Source organism: Anastrepha obliqua, chromosome 3 (genome assembly GCF_027943255.1).
Source record: "Anastrepha obliqua isolate idAnaObli1 chromosome 3, idAnaObli1_1.0, whole genome shotgun sequence".
In the NCBI taxonomy this organism is placed as follows: Eukaryota; Metazoa; Arthropoda; class Insecta; order Diptera; family Tephritidae; genus Anastrepha; species Anastrepha obliqua.
In genome coordinates this window covers 120,230,557-120,249,378 of record NC_072894.1, presented here as the reverse complement: position 1 = coordinate 120,249,378, position 18,822 = coordinate 120,230,557, and the positions used below count along the sequence as shown (strand labels likewise).

General features: G+C 34.8%; 1 protein-coding gene across 1 annotated transcript in view; it reads right to left on the bottom strand.

The window, feature by feature from the left end:
* Positions 1-18,822, bottom strand: part of LOC129241866 (fat-like cadherin-related tumor suppressor homolog) — an 86,051-nt gene that overhangs the window by 16,114 nt on the left and 51,115 nt on the right. Inside the window, exons 10-14 of the mRNA XM_054878409.1 lie at positions 16,963-17,148; positions 8,381-8,555; positions 3,006-3,277; positions 2,109-2,826; positions 13-196 (exon numbers count right to left, since the gene is read on the bottom strand). Of these exons, the coding sequence (XP_054734384.1) occupies positions 13-196; positions 2,109-2,826; positions 3,006-3,277; positions 8,381-8,555; positions 16,963-17,148 (1,535 nt within the window). The remainder of the gene's footprint in view (positions 1-12; positions 197-2,108; positions 2,827-3,005; positions 3,278-8,380; positions 8,556-16,962; positions 17,149-18,822) is intronic.

Here is an 18,822-nt window from a genome sequence, read left to right as displayed (position 1 = left end):
TTTTCAGCTTACCAGTTCTATAGTCTATTTCAAATACTTCATCCTCATTTCCGCTGGATATTGTGTAAATTAACTTTCGTTTAAGTGGACTTTCGGCCTGTATTGCTATGGAGAGCGCTGAGAACAGTTCTGCATTTTCTTTAACGACATCGGAGTAGAATTGTTTGTCGAAAGTTGGCATTGAGCGATCAACAACCTGTAAAAAAGTTAAAAAAAAAAAATGATTGTACTCACACTGAATGAAAATAATCCATACATAAAATATAAATATAAAAAAAATAATGTGACCGTTTAATTGGTTTGCAATTATTTTTATAACATAGCTCAGGGAGAGAGGTCGCTTGAACAGAGAATAAGTGATGTTTTCATATGAGAGATCTATTCGTTTTGTGCAATGTTATGTGTGGTCTATGCACTTATATGTCATGGAATGTTGGACACTCAAAGTCCAAAGACACAAATGAACAGACTCCAGGCCTTCGAAATGTGGATTTTTACGTGAATTTTGAAAATTCCGTGGACCAATCTGGAACATCGAGGTTCTACGACGAGTTAATCGAGACCGTGAACTTCTACAAACAATGAAACGTCGCAAGACAGATTATTTTGGACACATAATGAGAAACACCAAATACCCCACGTTACAATTAATACTGGAAGGAAACATTGAAGGGAAACGATGCGTTGGCTATTTTCATAGCCAGTCAAAGAAATATGAAAATAATATCTCCCACATTATTATTTTCATATTTATTTGTCAAGCCCCTGGAAACTACATTTTTTAGTATTGGATTCTTAATTTTCTACTGCATAATAAATTTATCAATGGCTATAGATTCTACCGATTCTACCGATCCGTTGCCGAAAAGTCATACACGCAAATTTTTCGCCTGATTTCAATGAAGTGCCGCGCAAAAAAAAAAAAAATACCAGTCTAACGGTTAGACGCGATAGAAGTGAAACCTTCCGTAAAACAAACTGAGAGAGAATGAGACGAAGGCAGCATTAGGAGCAAGATAATTATAGGTTCATTATAATATTGCTATAAAGTTCATATTTTATTCATCCTCAATGTTTTCAATTTCAACAAATGATATGAGTGGCTTATGATAGCTAAAATATGATACAAATGCTTTGGTTTCGATGTTGTCAACATATCTTTGAAATACCGTGTCAATTGTTGTTTTTTTCTGTCGATATTCACGACACTTTGCTCTGTGAAAATCATATTCTAGGGATCAGAATAAGAAATTTTGCCGAAGGAACCATACCTCTAAAACGATTTCTGATGTCCCCCAATATGGGTCGAACTTTTTAGTTTCTTTTCTATAACTCACATTCATTCATTTACATATGTTCTGACTAAATAAATTTCTTAAGAGAAAAAATAGATAATATTATAAATAAATAAAAATAAAGAAAAAACATAGCCATTTAGCTGATTTTTTCATGTAAAGGCCAAAAATGGTGATATTTTGAAATTGGGGAACATCAGAATTCCTTTTAGAGGTATGGTTCCTTCGGCAAAGTTTCTTATTTTGATCCCTAGAATACGATTTTCATAGAGCAATGAGCGATTTTTAAATCGACCCGCCCTACTGTGCATGCAATGCTGTGCCTATGAATGCGCGCTGGATTTCTTGAGAAATTTTACCGTATGTTTTGCTGTGGCGAGGCACATATGTACATACACACAACATATATACATATATCCGCATATATACATACATATATAAATTCACAAATTTAAATTTGCTTATGCCATCCTTCTGTGTGCCTGGTAATGAAGCATTTTCTATACATACATATATATACGTATATCTTTTTTCTTCTTCTTTTTGGTGTCGCTTTTTCGTTTCACTTTTTCTCAAATCACTCCCAACGATTCTAAAGAAGTTTTCACTTCAAAAAAAAAAAATTGACTTCTGAATACTTCATGTGCACAAATACTGAGATTTTAATTAATTTAATCAATAAAATCTTGTAACAAAAAGTCATTTAATTTAATTTTATAAATTATACATATATACAGTTATTCTATGAAATAATAGAACTTCCAAATTTAATATTCACTGTTTTCTATGTATCTAAGAAAATATTCCACTCACTTTTATGTTAACCGCCGCATCCGTGGAACAAGGTGAGATCGCACCATCATAGGCGGCGATAATCAAATCGTAAACTCTCGTACTACCATCAATACCTTGTTTGAGCACTAATTCGCCCGACTTGCGATCCACTTTGAAGAGCTCGCCATTTCCTTTTTTCATTTCGTAACGCACCTCACCATTTTCATAGCTATCCAGGTCCACTGCTTTAACCTTGGTTATCACAGTACCTTTGGCGTCATCAACCGATAGTGTGGCATAATATGGCAAATTAACGAATATAGGACAATTATCATTCACATCGAGTATGGAAATTTCGACACGCACAACCGCGCGTCGCATTTGCTTGAATTTCTCATATAACAGTAAAGAACGCGCTTCCACCACTATTGTATATGTATCTTGACTTTCGCGGTCAAATGGTAAACCCGTCGTTTTGATGGCACCCGATGTTTTGCCGATGACAAACATTTTTGTGGGACTTAAAATCGTGAATTCGATATTTTCATGGAGTAGATTGCCAACAACATTAACCAATCCGACTGTGACGATCTTGGAAGAATTTTCGATTGTAGAAAATGTGTAAAATGTTTTTTGGAATACAAAGCCAGGTGTGGATAAGGTTTCAATATTTATGTCAATTTGTGCAATTGCCGAATATAGGCCATCCGAAGCTCTAATATGTAGCGTATAAAAAGTATCCAAATGCGCTACATCTCTAAAAAAATGAAAAAAATAAAGATATATATTTTTTTACATAATTTTGTAAATAAGCACCCGTTTTTTGCATTTTAAGAAATTAAATTTAAATTTCATCGCAATAAACTTATATTTTCAAATTACATATTAATTACAATATAATATAATAATTTTTATATAATTATTTTTAAACTTTACCTGGTCGTTACGATGCCTGTTGCAGCATCAATCTCGAAACAGTCGTCTGAATTTCCGTCAATAATGTCATATCGTATCTTGGTATTTTCATCCAAATCCGCATCGGTTGCATTTACTACGGCTAATATGATATTTTCATATGTAGGTTGATACAGGGTGACATTCATGTAGTTTTTTATGAAAACCGGAGGGCAATCATTGATATTTTCAACATCGATATGTATAGTTGAGTGATATTTGGCATATAATTTTGGTGTGCCCAAATCGTTGATCTAGTTGAAAGAGATAATAGTAAATAAAACATAATTCATATTTTTTGTTTTGCTTTGTTCCTCTCTCGAGCTTTGGGATTTATATTACTTTATTTATATAAATATATAAATAGTACATGCACAGCCCGCGACAACTGATATCATATCACATATCACTTTGACCAAATTTGATATAATAATTTTTTTCCTTTTTTATGTTTTTAGGTCCTAGCAGATGACATCTTTCTTCTGTCCCACTATCTTGACATGACATCGACGATTCAATCAGTGCGGGTAGCAGCTGAGAAAACCAGAAAACCAAAGTCATGCGTATAAATCAGGCCCGTGCGCAGAAAATTTCCGAGGGGGTGGTTTTAACTCAAGTTACGTAATCAATGAAAAAAGAAAAAAAAAAATTTTTAGAGTACAGAAATTTTTTTATCAAAAGTAATAATTAGCTACATTTAGGTATGTAATAAATCAACTCTTCGAGGTACTGAAAAAAACTCTTTCAAAATTATTTGCGGATCGATTTTGACATCGCGATGTACATTGAGTGAGGCTAAGCCGTTCAGGCGATCTTCAGACATTGTTGATCTCAAATACGTTTTCAGTCGTCGCAAAGTTGAGAAGGATCGTTCATTTGTCGCTGTTGTCACAGGCAAAACTGCCATCACGCGAAGCATCTGGTTAACATTTGGAAACGCATCTTCATTACAAATATCGAGTGCTTCAAGTGAGTTTTTTATTTCCTTTCCGGCAATGAGCTTCCGCCAAAGTTGTACTTCGTTCATCCAGATTTCACGGGAATCGTCGTGCAAAATTGAACAGTATGGTTGGAATAGTTGAGCGCAGGACTCTTCCTCGAAAATTTACATTTTGTTGGGAAAAAGGCAAGCGAAATTTAATAAAATATTGCGGTGATTTAAGAATCGAGATTGCAATTATACCAGAAACGAATCAATATACGGTATGTAGATTGTTATGCGGAAATAATCTTCAGCTGAATCAGTTTGTACGTTGGAACATTGGGTCTGTTTCGACGCAATCCTTGGCTTTCGCAATTCAATTTCATATTGTTCGATAATTTCGCTTCACTTGCTTTGTGAGTTGTCGTCGGCAAAATTAGAAATAGATTTAATTCGGCGACAACGTCAATTTGCAGTTTTGCCGCTTGAAGTTGTGCTGTCGTCAAAAAAATCGGTTCCATAAGAACTCGTATAAATAAAATTTGACAGATGCTGACTGTCGCTCGCTGATGTCTTTGTAGACACAGTATCACGACGAATCGGTTAAATACGCATTGCGGGAACAACAACAAACAGAAAGGAGTATTTACATATGTATTAAATAAGTATATCTACTATATTGAATTTGGCCATTTGAAATATAAATGTTTGCTGAAATCTCCCTAAAAGGGGGGGTTTGAACCCCCAAAACCACACCCTGCGCACGGGCCTGGTATAAACACAAGAAATACGCAATATTTCTCTGTTGATGGTATCGATCTCGAAGATGTGCAATCTTTCTGCTATTTAGGCAGCGTTATATCGGTCTCTGGAGCTTCGAGCGATGATAGCAAAAGCCGAATAAAGAAAGCTGTGGTGGCATTTGGTTCTCTGCAATCAATTTCGAACGCCGCATCATTTCACGGCGCACAATATTGCGAATTTTTAAATCCAATGTAAAGTCGACTTTGCTTTATGGTTGTGAAACATGGAATGCGACGTCAGATGACACAAACTCATTACAAGTTTTTGAAAACAGATGGCTTCGAAAAATTCTAAAAATATTTTGGCGAAATAATATCTCGAATGCTGACTTATGGGCAAGAACCCAGCAGAAACCAATACTATTAGAGATGCGAAAGAGAAAATGGGACTGGAATGGCCATGTTCTGCGCAGAGGAAATGGTGACTTAACAAGGGCCGCCATTGACTGGAACCCTCAAGGAAGTCGAGACGTGGAAGGCCAGCGAATACCTAGAGACGACTACTGGAGTAAGAAACCCGAGTGGAAAGAACTCGTTGTGGCCCTATGTTCCACACTGGAACTCTAGGAATTTATGATTATAAATATAAATATTGTTTGAATGCATTTTGATGGCATTTATTTTTTTAAATATGATATCCGACATATGCCCGCGGTGGCTACGAGTTGCATGGTCCGTTCGATCAGTTAAATTTTTAACTAAATCTGACCGCATGGCGTCAAAGGTGGCCTGCAAATTGCAAAAAATCGATTGCTAAGCGCGCTGTATAGCAAGTTGCGCCGTCTTGTTGGAACCAACTGACGCCGATATTTAGCTAATTAATTTTTGGAAGGAAACCTTCAGCTCGATAGTGCTTCCCATTCCTAATTTTGAAAGAAATAATGAGCGATGTTGCTACCAGAACTCTATGAATTTCGCAAATAGATTTATTTTTTCAAAGTAAATTTCCACAACGTTGTTCTGACGATACACGCTTAATGATGACTTGCCAAACCTTACTGAACCGAAATGTCAACACAGTTTGCCACTCTCAACTGTCAAACTATAGTTATCGGTATTGAGAGTTATCATGCAGCTAAAAAACACCCAATTCGTAAATCTAAGTTTCAAACTTTATAAAAAAAATTAGAAAAATTCCACGAACTTTTCATACTAATTCCACGAATTTTAATTAGAATTTCGAGAAAGATTTTTGGTATGCTGTTTTATGACTTCTCCGAACGGCGAATGGTTCTTTTTATGATGACATTTTTCATGACAGAAATACACTCAGATGTTTGTCATTGTCTATCGAGAGGCAACCGCTATCAGAAGAGACTTTTTCTAACATTTGGTGTTTTCATGCGCGGAGTTTCGAAGTCGGGCGCTACCGAATATTAGTCTTCACCTATGCACTACGACGGAGAATTGTAAATTTGCAATACTGTTTTTGTAGCATGGCGGAGTAATAAAAAGTGAAGTAAGAAGACAGCTCTCTGTCCATTTTCAGACATTTGGCTACCTCATATTTTACAATGTTGCCTATATTCGTTAGTTATTTCGTATGTTGTTTCTTTGGAGGTTTTTAATTTAATTTAGGGGCAATTTATTTTTTATTATCTTTAAAATATTATGTGCTGGCAACTTTTTTTTGCTTGCTGATTTGTTTTTTTTTCTTCTTTCGATGTGCACAAAAATACATTTTTTTTGCGCTCTAGCGCTTTTTTCCGATTGCTCTCCCGTTACTCTCCCTTGTTAGGGTTTTATTTAATTATTATTTTTTATTAACAACCATGTCCTTATAATTAAAATTATAATGTAGTTCAGTTCTGCACGTTTTGGTTTGAAAATCGCTGGAATGCACCCAGTAATCCGTTATAAATATAAGTACAGGGTGCGTACGGTATTTATGAACAACTTGAGAGTAAAACTATATAGCTTTTATTTTGAACCAAATTTAATAAAATTTCACGAACTTTTTGAACAACATTAACTTATTAAAATAAAAAAAAATAAATAATTGGCGCATACACTTCTGTTAGCTGTTTGGCCGAGCTCCTCCTCCTATTTGTGGTGTGCGTCTTGATGTTGTTCCACAAATGGAGGGACCTACAGTTTCAAGCCGACTCCGAACGGCAGATATTTTTATGAGGAGCTTTTTCATGGCAGAAATACACTCGGAAGTTTGCCATTGCCTGCCGAGGGGCGACCGCTATTATAAAAAGTTTTTATTAATTTCGCTTTCACCGAGATTCGAACCAACGACCTCTCTGTGAATTCCGATTGGAAATCACGCACCAACCCATTCGGCTACGGCGGCCGTAAAGGTAGCTGTAAAACACAAACTAACTGACGCAGCACGTTCAAATTTTGACAGGAGTCAACTGATAGATGCCTAATACAGGAGCAGTATTTCTTTTTCAGTAAAGAGGTCAGAAATACAAAAAGTCACAGACTTATTGAACCGCCCTCGTAGTTTCACACTCAAAGCCTCATACGTAGTAATCCAGGGAATTAAGGTCTGGGGAATTAGGCGGGAATTAAGTTCGTTGTTATGTGCTCATGGAAATTTTCAATTTCAATTTCCAATCTTGTGTCGTCATCGCTTTGTGTGAAGGACCAGAGTTTTTCTTAAAGATGTGGCTGGAAACTTCATGTGTATGACAACAGGAACCTCTGCAGGTTTGAACAATAGACAGCTGTCATTCTGGTCATTTCTGCGGTTAGTCTTTTGGTCTTGGGCAACATTTTTTTTGTCAGAAAAAAACATAACACTCAGGCGTTTAAGGTTGTTTAATTTTATTAAGCAGGTGTTTTGATCGGATTACTCGCTGTTCTCGTGTTTGCTCCGACATAAGCTGTCTTCTGCACATAACGTAGGATTTATATCGGATATCTTCATGGACAACTCGACGCATAAGACCCTCAGCAATATTAAACTCTCTCACGAGGGCCCTCATTGATTTTGAAGGGTCCTCGTCAATGATCGTTTGCACTTGCTGAATAAATTCTACAGAACGGACAGTGTCAGAACGTTCCTCGTATTTTTTTTTTTGCGTTGCTTCGCTACCTCGCCGAAAATTGCTGAATGTGCTCAAATGGTTCCACATTATTTAAATCTCTTCCAATTAATCCCTACTCCTACTACTACTATTTTTACCTTACTTTCCTTTTTTAATACTTTCTCCAACTTCTACTTCTTTACCACCAGCGGTAATTTTAATTTTGATTTTACTGTTAATCCTTTTATGTAAACTATTCTTAAAAATAACCTATGGTTGTATGTTTGACTTTAATAATAATAAAAATATAAAAATAAGATTCTGTATCGTCGCCTGATGTTTCCAATACACGGCGGACCTTATGAACGAATGAACGCGCGCACTTAGAGATTTCTAAAGCGATGTGATTTTCACATAAAGCGACGTTAACTGCATGTCTCTTCATTTCTTGAGTTAAGTTGTAATCCTCCAGGCCTTATCTGAAAATGTGCAAAAATAAAAATAATGGTTTCGGGAAGTTATAGACATGTCCTCAAATACCGTATGCATCCTGTATTATCTCCTAAATAAAGCCCATTTCATGGAATTTGAAACATATTTCTCTAAAAAACCACGCTTTATATAAATAAAAGCAGCGGTGGAAAGACTTACCATTACGTCAAAGCGAAAATATTTATTTTTTTCGTAGTCCACTTGCTGAAGTAGTTTAACAGCGCCCGTAGAGGAATCGATTTCGAAGTATTCGTTTGCTTGATTGTTTAAAATGGTAAATTCAATCATGCTGTTTACGCCCTCATCCAAATCCCTTACTGTGATGAGTAGGGGTCTGTGAAGATAAAAAGAGTAAAGCAAAATACGTATATTGATGGATGTATGTACATATCAATGTATAATATTTGGAATAACGTTTTTATTAAAAGGTGCCGCTAACCGGTATGCTTTCCTAAATTTTTTAGAATCTATTTCATGAGCGGTAATATACAATACTAAATAAACTAATTTGTATGAAAACGACTACCAGCTCCCATGGTCTGCGAGATAGAATAGCAGTTGAGTCTCTGAATGCAAAACTCTTCTCAACTACACTTGCGAGCCTAGCCCAAATTTTATATTTTCCTACTCCATGAGTAAAGTAATTCAACGGGCTAACGGCAACTTGAGGAAAGTGCAATTCAAGTGTATCACTTCGCAGACTTCCCATAAGCACATACGCGCACATAACTCTCTTCTACATGTAGGTATACTCGTTTGTGCTTTCATATAAGTATGTAAGGGATGATCAAAGGAAGAGGTACTTTTTCCAATAGGGGTTTTTTGACAGATCACGCGTGAATACTGTCAAACTAAAAATATATATTTTTTTAGTATTCATTAACATTTCATCATGGAAAGACCTACTCCTCAACAACGTTTACAAATTGTACAATGGTGTTACGAAAATCGACACTCTGTGAAAAGTGTTCATCGCGTGCCATCAGGCAACTTATGGTGTTTAGCGATGAGGCCCATTTTTGGATTTATGCCTACATCAATAAGAAAATTTGTAATATATGGGCTGAAGAACAACCTGAAGCATCCATTACATACATTGAAAACCACCGTTTGATGCGCCCTGTGCGCTGGAGGAATCATCGGCCCATATTTCTTCAAGGACGAGGGTATACCCTTTGTTGCGTATTTAGCCGAGCTCCTCTTCCTATTTGTGGAGTGCTTAATGCTTTCCACAAATGGAAAAACCTATGCCGCCTCCAAGCAGCAGATGCTTTTTTATGAAAAGCAGATATTCTTTAATTATTATATTTTTTTTAAGATTGCTTTACAAATTCTATTAGTTGGTACGTTTTTTTAAATATGTATGTATGCGGCCGCCGCACAGTGATTTAAACAATAGACAAAAATCAAAAAATTAAAAGCAATATTTTAGAAAAACTAAAATGGAAATCAAATTTTCATTATATTGCTCAAGTAAAATCACCTTAAGTTTATTTTTATTTTTTGTTTCCTTATCAGTAAAATTATGATAAAGTCTTCCTAAATAAAATCCTATTTTGCTGTTTTTAGATTTGATCAACATTTATTATTGTATGGTAGTTCGTTCTGAACGTTTCGATATTTTATAGTTTGACTCGTTTATTATGGCAATTATTCAGCAAGGTATGTAAATATTTTAATATATGTTTGGTATTTTTCTTAATTTTTTTTGTAAAGTAGTCATTATTTTTAGAAAACTCTATTTTTGGTAAAAGGTCCCAAAAGGTGCCTTTCCAAATTTTTTGTTATTGGATATTTTAAACTGTTCTGTTTTTAAAGGTATAGGTCTTTTTTTGCGCAAAGTTGTACTTTATTCCGAATTTTTATTTTTTAGGTACTTTGTCAAATATAGAAAATAAAGATTTGGTGGATACATGGATTTCAATGCCCAAAAAACAAAGGAAAAATAAGTTAGTTGAAAAGGTTCTAAACCTAATGAGACTTCAGACTGTCACGAAAGCAACTAAGCGGGAATTTGAAAAATCTGTTAGCATTTTTTGTGGAAAAATAAATATTAAATGGCAAAAAAAATTTCGCAGAAAAGAACAGTTTTTAGCCAAAGAAAGCAAATGGCTGAACTCTGAAATATATATGACCTCATCACTAAAAGCTATTTTAAGAAAACCTGCTGTTCCAGGTAACACTTTTGCTGAACAAAGCACTTCTCGTGGAAGTTATGTAGCTTTTGGGGAGTCAAGTGAGAAGACTAAAAAGAGACGAATTGAAGAACTGGTCTCAAAATACACCTTGGAGGAGCTTTCTTTTGCGGTAAAAGAATTGTCTAAAAAAAGTAATAGTCAGGTTGAGTTTAAGGAATTCAAAAAACACATTTATTGACTTTACAGGAAACTTTAGCGCTTTATCTTCAGTTAGATCTTTCTCAGAGAAAATATAACTTACTTAGATCAATTATTAATAGTGCGCATTCAGAATTTTTACCTAGCATCTATAAACTGCGACAGTTTCGAGACAGTTTATTACCAAAAGATATTATAACCACAGAACAAGGATCTGAAATAAATCTACAACAACTTCTTGATTATACATTAAAAAGCATTTTAAAATCAATACTAGACAAAGAATATATAAAAAGTGAAACTTTAACTCTGACATGTAAATACGGATTCGATGGAAGCTCTGGGCATAGCACCTACGAACAAGTATTTAGCTCCACAGAAATGACTGACGAATATTTATTTTTAGTTGCTATATCACCCCTTAACTTGTCAGATGAAAAAGGTTATATTTTTTGGAATAATCCTCGCTCTTCGTCAACATTTTTCTGTCGACCAATTAAATTTATTTTTGTTAAAGAAAATTCCGATTTAGTTAAAACAGAAGGCTTTAGTCTGCAGCAAGAAATGAACGATTTAAAACCTATAATTTTAAATTTTCAAAACAAAAATTACACTGTAAATTTTAAATTTCAGTTTACAATGCTTGATGGAAGTTGCATTAATGCCTTATCAGAGACTAATTCTACTCAAACTTGCTTCATTTGTGGAGCTACACCAAAACAAATGAATACAAAAGAAGTTCTTAAACAACCAGTTAAAATCGAAAATTTTAATTTTGGGATGTCATCTCTTCATTCGTGGATCCGTAGCTTCGAATGTTTATTACATATTGCTTATAGGCTTCCTTTTAGAATCTGGCAAGTAAAAGGCACAGAAAAAAAGCGTTATTTAATATTCAAAAGAAAAAAATTCAAGACGACTTTAAAAGAAAATTAGGCTTAGTTGTGGATAAACCTAAGCCAGGTTACGGGTCCACTAATGATGGGAATACGGCAAGGAGGGTTTTTCAAAATCCCAAAATAAGCTCTGAAATAACGGGCATTGATTTTGATTTTTGATTTTTAAATTTTCTCAAATATTACGAGTTCTGTCTTCTGGAAAGCAAATTAACATCGACAATTTTCGAGAACTTTTAAATAATACCAGAGAGCTTTATTGAATTATATGACTGGTTTTATATGCCTTCCAGTGTCCATAAATTATTAGTTCATGGCGAAGAGATCATTAAACATTTTGATTTACCAACTGGCAGAAGACGCACTTGAAGCTAGGCATAAGGAGGTACGAAATAGTCGTCTTTATCATACACGAAAAAATTCTAGAATAAACACTAATAAAGATATTATGACATATTTACTAGTAACATCAGACCCCTTTATATCTTCTCTGAGAAAGACTACCACTTCACATTCTTTTAATTTTTCGGATATTAAAACCTATCTTTTAGAGGAAAATGGAAATCAATTTGATTTAGAAAATATTTTAGATAGTGACTAACTAAATAATTTTCTTTTTCTTCCTTTCCTATGTTAAGTATATTTTTTTGCACTACTGAAAAATATATATTTTTTTTATTATTTAAAGTTTATTATATAAAGTTGGTGAATGCGTTAAAAATATTCCTAGCTAATTAAAGAGGAAACATAATTTTGATTTTTTGAAATGTATAGCAAAAATTATTGTTTTAAATAAATTAATATTATTAAAAGTTCAATGTTTAATATTCTAAAATTTTTCGTTTATCCTTCCTGCCTCCTAACTTAGCCCAGAACTTTTTTTCATGCTACAGTTGTAACTCTATACATGAGCTACACAACTGCTTTTATTACATTAAAATCGGTAAAGTAATACAGGAGTAGTGATTTTTGTCCGATTAGCCCATATACCTGAATCACTGTGCGCCGTAGCCGAATGGGTTGGTGCGTGATTACCATTCGGAATTCACAGAGAGATCGTTGGTTCGAATCTCGGTGAAAGCAAAATTAATAAAAACATTTTTCTAATAGCGGTCGCCCCTCGGCAGGCAATGGCAAACCTCCGAGTGTATTTCTGCCATGAATAAAGCTCCTCATAAAAAATATTTGCCGTTCGGAGTCGGCTTGCAACTGTAGGTCCCTCCATTTGTGGAACAACATCAACACGCACACCACAAATAGAAGGAGGAGCTCGGCCAAGCACCTAACAGAAGTGTACGCGCCAATTATTTATTTATTTTATGTATGTACATATGTATGTATGCCGCCAATAGCTTATCTGATTTCAGATTTATTTAATATTTACATACTTTTTTTCACATCGGATAAGAAACTAAACGCTAAAAAAGTGATCAAGAAATTCAAAAGTCACATCCCGACCGCTGAGCTATACACGGATGTGAAAGTGCCAACTTTGTGTTCAATTGTAGGGTGTTGGTACTGCTCCATATTCACATCCATCTAAAGATATGTGGTATGTTTATGTATGGTTGACGGCCAAAAGTGATATGCAATTGGTTGGCAGAGAGTGGTGGAGGAAGTTTTCGGCACATGTCCTGACACAAAAAGATTTTTGTACCTCTCTTTTTTACGGAGCAAAGCATAGTAATTGTAGGTATCAAAACTGGTATTGGGATCCTCGCATATGCTCTCAAAAGTCAAGTCTATGTCCTGAGCGTCCACTTGTGTTGCCATTGTGCGCACTACAGCGCGCTTCCGGAATATGCGTCGCAGTCTCCTTGGTTTTCTGGTCGGTTTAGGCGACATATTTCAATTTTTTTCTTTTGCTTACTAGAATTTTTTTTTATTTATTTTTTTACTTTATATAAATGCCATTAAATTTGAATGAAAAAGAAACGCATGATGAAATCAAATCGCATTCATACAAAGTGATTTTGTATTTTTCTCTTGCCATTTGCTGGTTTGCATGCCAAGTGATCAGTTTTTTATTTTGTTGGTGCTTCGTTTATTTTTTCACAACCTGTTTGAAATATATATATGTAAGTACAAGAACATTTTCTTTTGTACTATTGCTATCAACTTTTACGAATTCGCCTTGGCTAAAATTGTAACTGTCTATAATTGCAGTAAGTGCAAATGTATGGTGAAATTCAATTACCATATATTAAAATCGCAAATAAAAAGCAGCTTTAAGATATTTTTGGAAAATTTAATAACTTCGAAAGCATTTCGGCTTCGATCTTATTTTTCTTTAATTGAAAGAAATTATTAAGAAAGCGAATGGAGACTACCGCCCGATTGCAATATTGCCGTTCTTATCTAAAGTTCTTGAGCGTATTATGCATCGTCAAATAAACGTAAATAAAGATGTAGTGTCTGATGACATAAGGCTCATCATTGACAAAAAGAGGTTGTCTGTAAAGTCGGTTTACTGACGATAGTTTAACGTGACAACGTCATAAGAAAATATTGATGGAATGGTTGCAATTTTCAAAACAAAATTTTAATTTTATTTGTTTGATAGATATTTTGTATGGATATAGAGGAGGAGGTAAATGGAATTGCAATGGAATAGGTCAAGTTAAATTTACACAAACGTGAAAAATGACGAAACATTTATCAAATTCATGAAAGATATCTTCAATTTCGACTGTGCATCAGACGTTAATAAGTCAACAACACTAAGAGGCACCATCATCGATTTGCCTTTTTCAAGACACTTTAAACTCGAAACACTCCCTTTCATTTCCTACTTTTTCTATCATCGTCCTATTCTCAACAGAGAAATGGTTCATTACCATGCACACAGGAAGAAGGCATATGCAAATACAAATATGTGAATTTATATACCTACATATTCGCATATACATACATATACATACATATATATGCTCACTCAAGTAGGACAGAGCCAGATGTCGAACGTTGCCGAACGCAGGGGCCGATTGTGCTCTTTGTCGTTCGTTCCGCGCTCTCGCTTGCAGTTCAAGCACATTAGCTGACATTTGCTTGCGTACGGAATAGATTCGTATATTTGATATGTCCATATGACTTGTATGCATCTTTACATATAGATTTGTTCTTTTTGAAAATTGCGCGAAATTGTATATGTACATATATGCATGTTTATATACATATATTAGTATGCAACATATCTTATAAGGTATATGGTAAATATTACCATACATTTTTTCCTTCATATATAATAAAAAAATTAATAATATTAACATTAAAACAACAGGCATTATTAACAAACTTGGTTTTATTTTAAATTCTTCAAGTAAATCAAATTAATAATAATCAACCAGCCGAAAGCCTCCGATGCTAGCGCTGAACTACTTTTAGTTTGTATAATAATTTTATTGTTATGTAAACCTTTATAAAATAAAAAATAATAATCAATAAGAAGGCATATGCAAATACAAATACGTGAATTTATATATGTACATATGCGCATATACACACATATATACGCTCACTTAAGTAGGAGAGAGTAAGATGCCGAACGTTGCCGTTCGTTTGCTTTGTTCGTTCCGCGCTTTCGCATGCAGTTCATTCAAGGTAACGGCAATGAGCAAGGTAACGACAAATGAGCAAAGTAACACTAATGAGCAAGGTAACGACACATTTTTTCGTGCGTGCAGTCTGTTAAATCGAATTATAAGACGTTATCACGTCAAAAAGTATGTGACTTTTCTAACCCTACTTGACCATTCCAAGGCATTTGACACCGTAGAGCATAAACTCTTAATCTTGGAGCTTAAAAACTTAATTCTGACTTGAGCATCACAAGCAAGTGGGCTTCTGACAACGGATTAATTCTTAATCCTGATAAGTCCCTATGTATCGTTATATACAAAAAATATATCAAACTCGATGGCTATACAGAAGTCAAACTAAATGACGCTGTGATTAAATATGTGGACATTGTAAAAAATTTAGGGGTTACATTTAATAGAACTTTGACATGGAGCAATCACATCCGAAATTTATGGACAACTCAACATTTTACACCAGTAAACATTCGACTGCTACTAGCTAAAACGTATTTGTTACCAACGTTACTGTATGTGTGAGTTATATACTCCTTGTGATAGTGTGTGTAGTGTGTATAACAACATTGCAAGATACGTTTACTGTAAAAAACGTTACGACCATATTTCTGTTTTTGCGAAAAAATTGCTCCCGTATCTTTTGACGTGATAACGTCTTATAATTCGATTTAGCCGGCTGCACGCACGAAAAAATGTGTCGTTACCTTGCTCATTTGTCGTTACCTTGCTCATTAGATTTACCTTGCTCATTTGTCGTTACCTTGCCCATTTGTCGTTACCTTGCTCATTGCCGTTACCTTGAATGAACTGCAAGCGAAAGCGCGGAACGAACAAAGCAAACGAACGGCAACGTTCGGCATCTTACTCTCTCCTACTTGAGTGAGCATATATATGTATGTATATGCGCATATGTAGGTATATAAATTCACATACTTGTATTTGCATATGCCTTCTTCCTGTGTGCAGGGTAATGAACCATTTCTCTGTTGAGAATAGGACGATGGTAGAAAAAGTAGGAAATGAAAGGGAGTGTTTCGAGAGTAAAGTGTCTTGAAAAAGGCAAATCGATGATGGTGCCTCTTAGTGTTGTTGACTTATTAACGTCTGATGCACAATCGAAATTGAAGATATCTTTCATGAATTTGATAAATGTTTCGTCATTTTTCACGTTTGTGTAAATGTAACTTGACCTATTCCATTGCAATTCCATTTACCTCCTCCTCTATATCCATACAAAATATCTATCAAACAAATAAAATTAAAATTTTGTTTTGAAAATTGCAACCATTCCATCAATATTTTCTTATGACGTTGTCACGTTAAACTATCGTCAGTAAACCGACTTTACAGACAACCTCTTTTTACGACTTGCTTAGGTGTAAATGTTTGGTCTTACTCCAGAAGATCATAAACACTCAGGAACCCAAATACCTCAAAGATCGACTTATGTTTTCAAAGTCCTGCTGTTCGTTAAACTTAGTCCCGATGAAATAGAGTTGTTTGGGACTGAACGTCAATATTTTGTGTTGTCTGTCCGTCTTTGGAATACCGTATCTTACAAAATTAATCGTATAAAAGAAAGCTCGTGTTTCAAAAATAAATTGCTTCGCTACCTTGCCGAAAATTGCTGAATGTACTCAAATGGTTCCACATTATTTAAATTTCTTCCAATTAATCCCTACTCCTACTACTACTATTTTTACCTTACTTTCCTTTTTTAATATTTTCTCCAACTTCTACTTCTTTACTACCAGCTGTAATTTTAATTTTGATTTTACTGTTAATCCTTTTATGTAAACTATTCTTAAGGTCAATCATTGCAAAAAATAACCTATGGTTGTATGTTTGACTTTAATAATAAAAATATAAAATTTAATAAAATAAAAATATAAAATATAAAAATAAAATTCATTTACCTCTTTTGTGAATCATTTTTTTGAAATGCGAAAGAACCAACTTTAGCTATCTCCGAAATAGTGCCTTTGTATTCAGTTTTTTCAAAAAATGGCTCATTATCGTTAATATCTAAAATGTGTATGACAATATTGTGCGTGGAAGTAGCTGATGCCATATTTGTTGCAATTATTGTGAGATTAAAGGATCTGAAAAGTAAAAAAGAATATAGAAATTTATATTTATTTATTCTGATTTCATGTAATTATATTATTAAATACAGGGTGGGCCATATAGCGTTTGCTTTTTGAACCACCTATTTTTTTGAGAATGGTAACACAAATGACATGTCAAATGTGGTTATAATTTACTTCAAAGTTTGACATTTACGAAATGGGACGCTATACGCTTGAACAAAATTGGAAAATATTGAAAACCTATTTCCAAAATGGTGAGTCTTCTTCCGCGGTTACAGTAAATAGCGAGCGTTACCGTGATATGCTCAACGAGCTTTTTGTTTCCAAAAATTGAAGAGGATGACATGGACGACATTTTGTTTCAACTTGTTACACTGCCAAAGTTACACTCGAACTTTTGGCTACCGTTTTTGAATTCCGATATCAATTGGCCGCCTCGGAGCTGTGATTTAAGCCTGTTGGACTTTTTTTTTGTGGGGAGTCGTTAAGGACAAATGCTATGCGAACTATCCAGAGACGATTGATGCTTTAAAACACGAAATCGAAGTTGCCATTCATGAAAAATGAGCCCAAACAATCGAAAATGTGCTTCAAAATTGAGTTGATCGAATGGCCTACTGTAAAGCCAGGCGTGGCAGTCATTTGAACGATACTATTTTTCATTCATGAATGACAATGTTCAATCTTCAAAAAAAAAAAAAAAACAAAGTTTGAAAAAATATTGATTAGTTTTTTTTTATAGCCGATTCAAAAAGCAAATTTTACATGGCCCACCTTACATATATACATATGTAAGTTGCTATGAAAATGTTTAAATAATAAAATGCATGAAACGCCGATCTTCTTCTGATTGAGTCTCTTCTCGATGCTGGTAAGACCTCTATTTGCAGGATTCCTATTTTCTCACATATGGATTTATGGGAAAAGATAATAAAGTATAGAGGAGGTTAAGTTAGGTTAGGTTGAAGCAGTTGTCCACTGCTTGGTGTGAGATGTTATCGCCGCCTGACTATCAGTGAAAATGTAGTTATCATCTTCAGTATCGCACCATACTGCGAGAATGTTACGGCTTTTATTATTGCCATCAGTTCAGCCTGAAAGACACTGGTAGTCGAGAAGCCGGAAGCTATGGGAGATGCTCAGAGGTTCGGAATATGCACTTTCGTCCACTTTGTCCTCAAGCTTTGAACCATCTGTCTTACATCGTCTCTCTTCCTTGAGAGTAGGTGGGTCGCGAACGTTGTAATGGCAATCGTAAATGGAAGTGAACTATCAGTCTGGAAATCTCCGAAATGCCCGCCAGGATTTTAACACCGCCGTAGCCCGTGTTTGACCACCACTACGCAATATATTTTGCTTGCAGATCCACCTGGAGGAGGTTTAATGTCGCCTATAATACTTTCGATGGTGTGGTTGACATTGCACCGGTTATCAGAACAGATGTGAGTCTTTGACCGACGTCAACTCTTTTACTGTTCATACCTTTCTCGAGAGCATTCACCATACTTCAATACCATATTAGAGAATTGGCTTAACTACTGCTGTGTAGAGCCAATGTATTATTCTGGGTTCTAAAATAATCAACCCGAAGTCCGAAGTCTAAATGAAGTCTGACTGAACGGCTAGGATAAAATCACTGTTATTAACCCCTTAAGTGGAAGTGACGGGCCTCGCCCGTCAAGATTT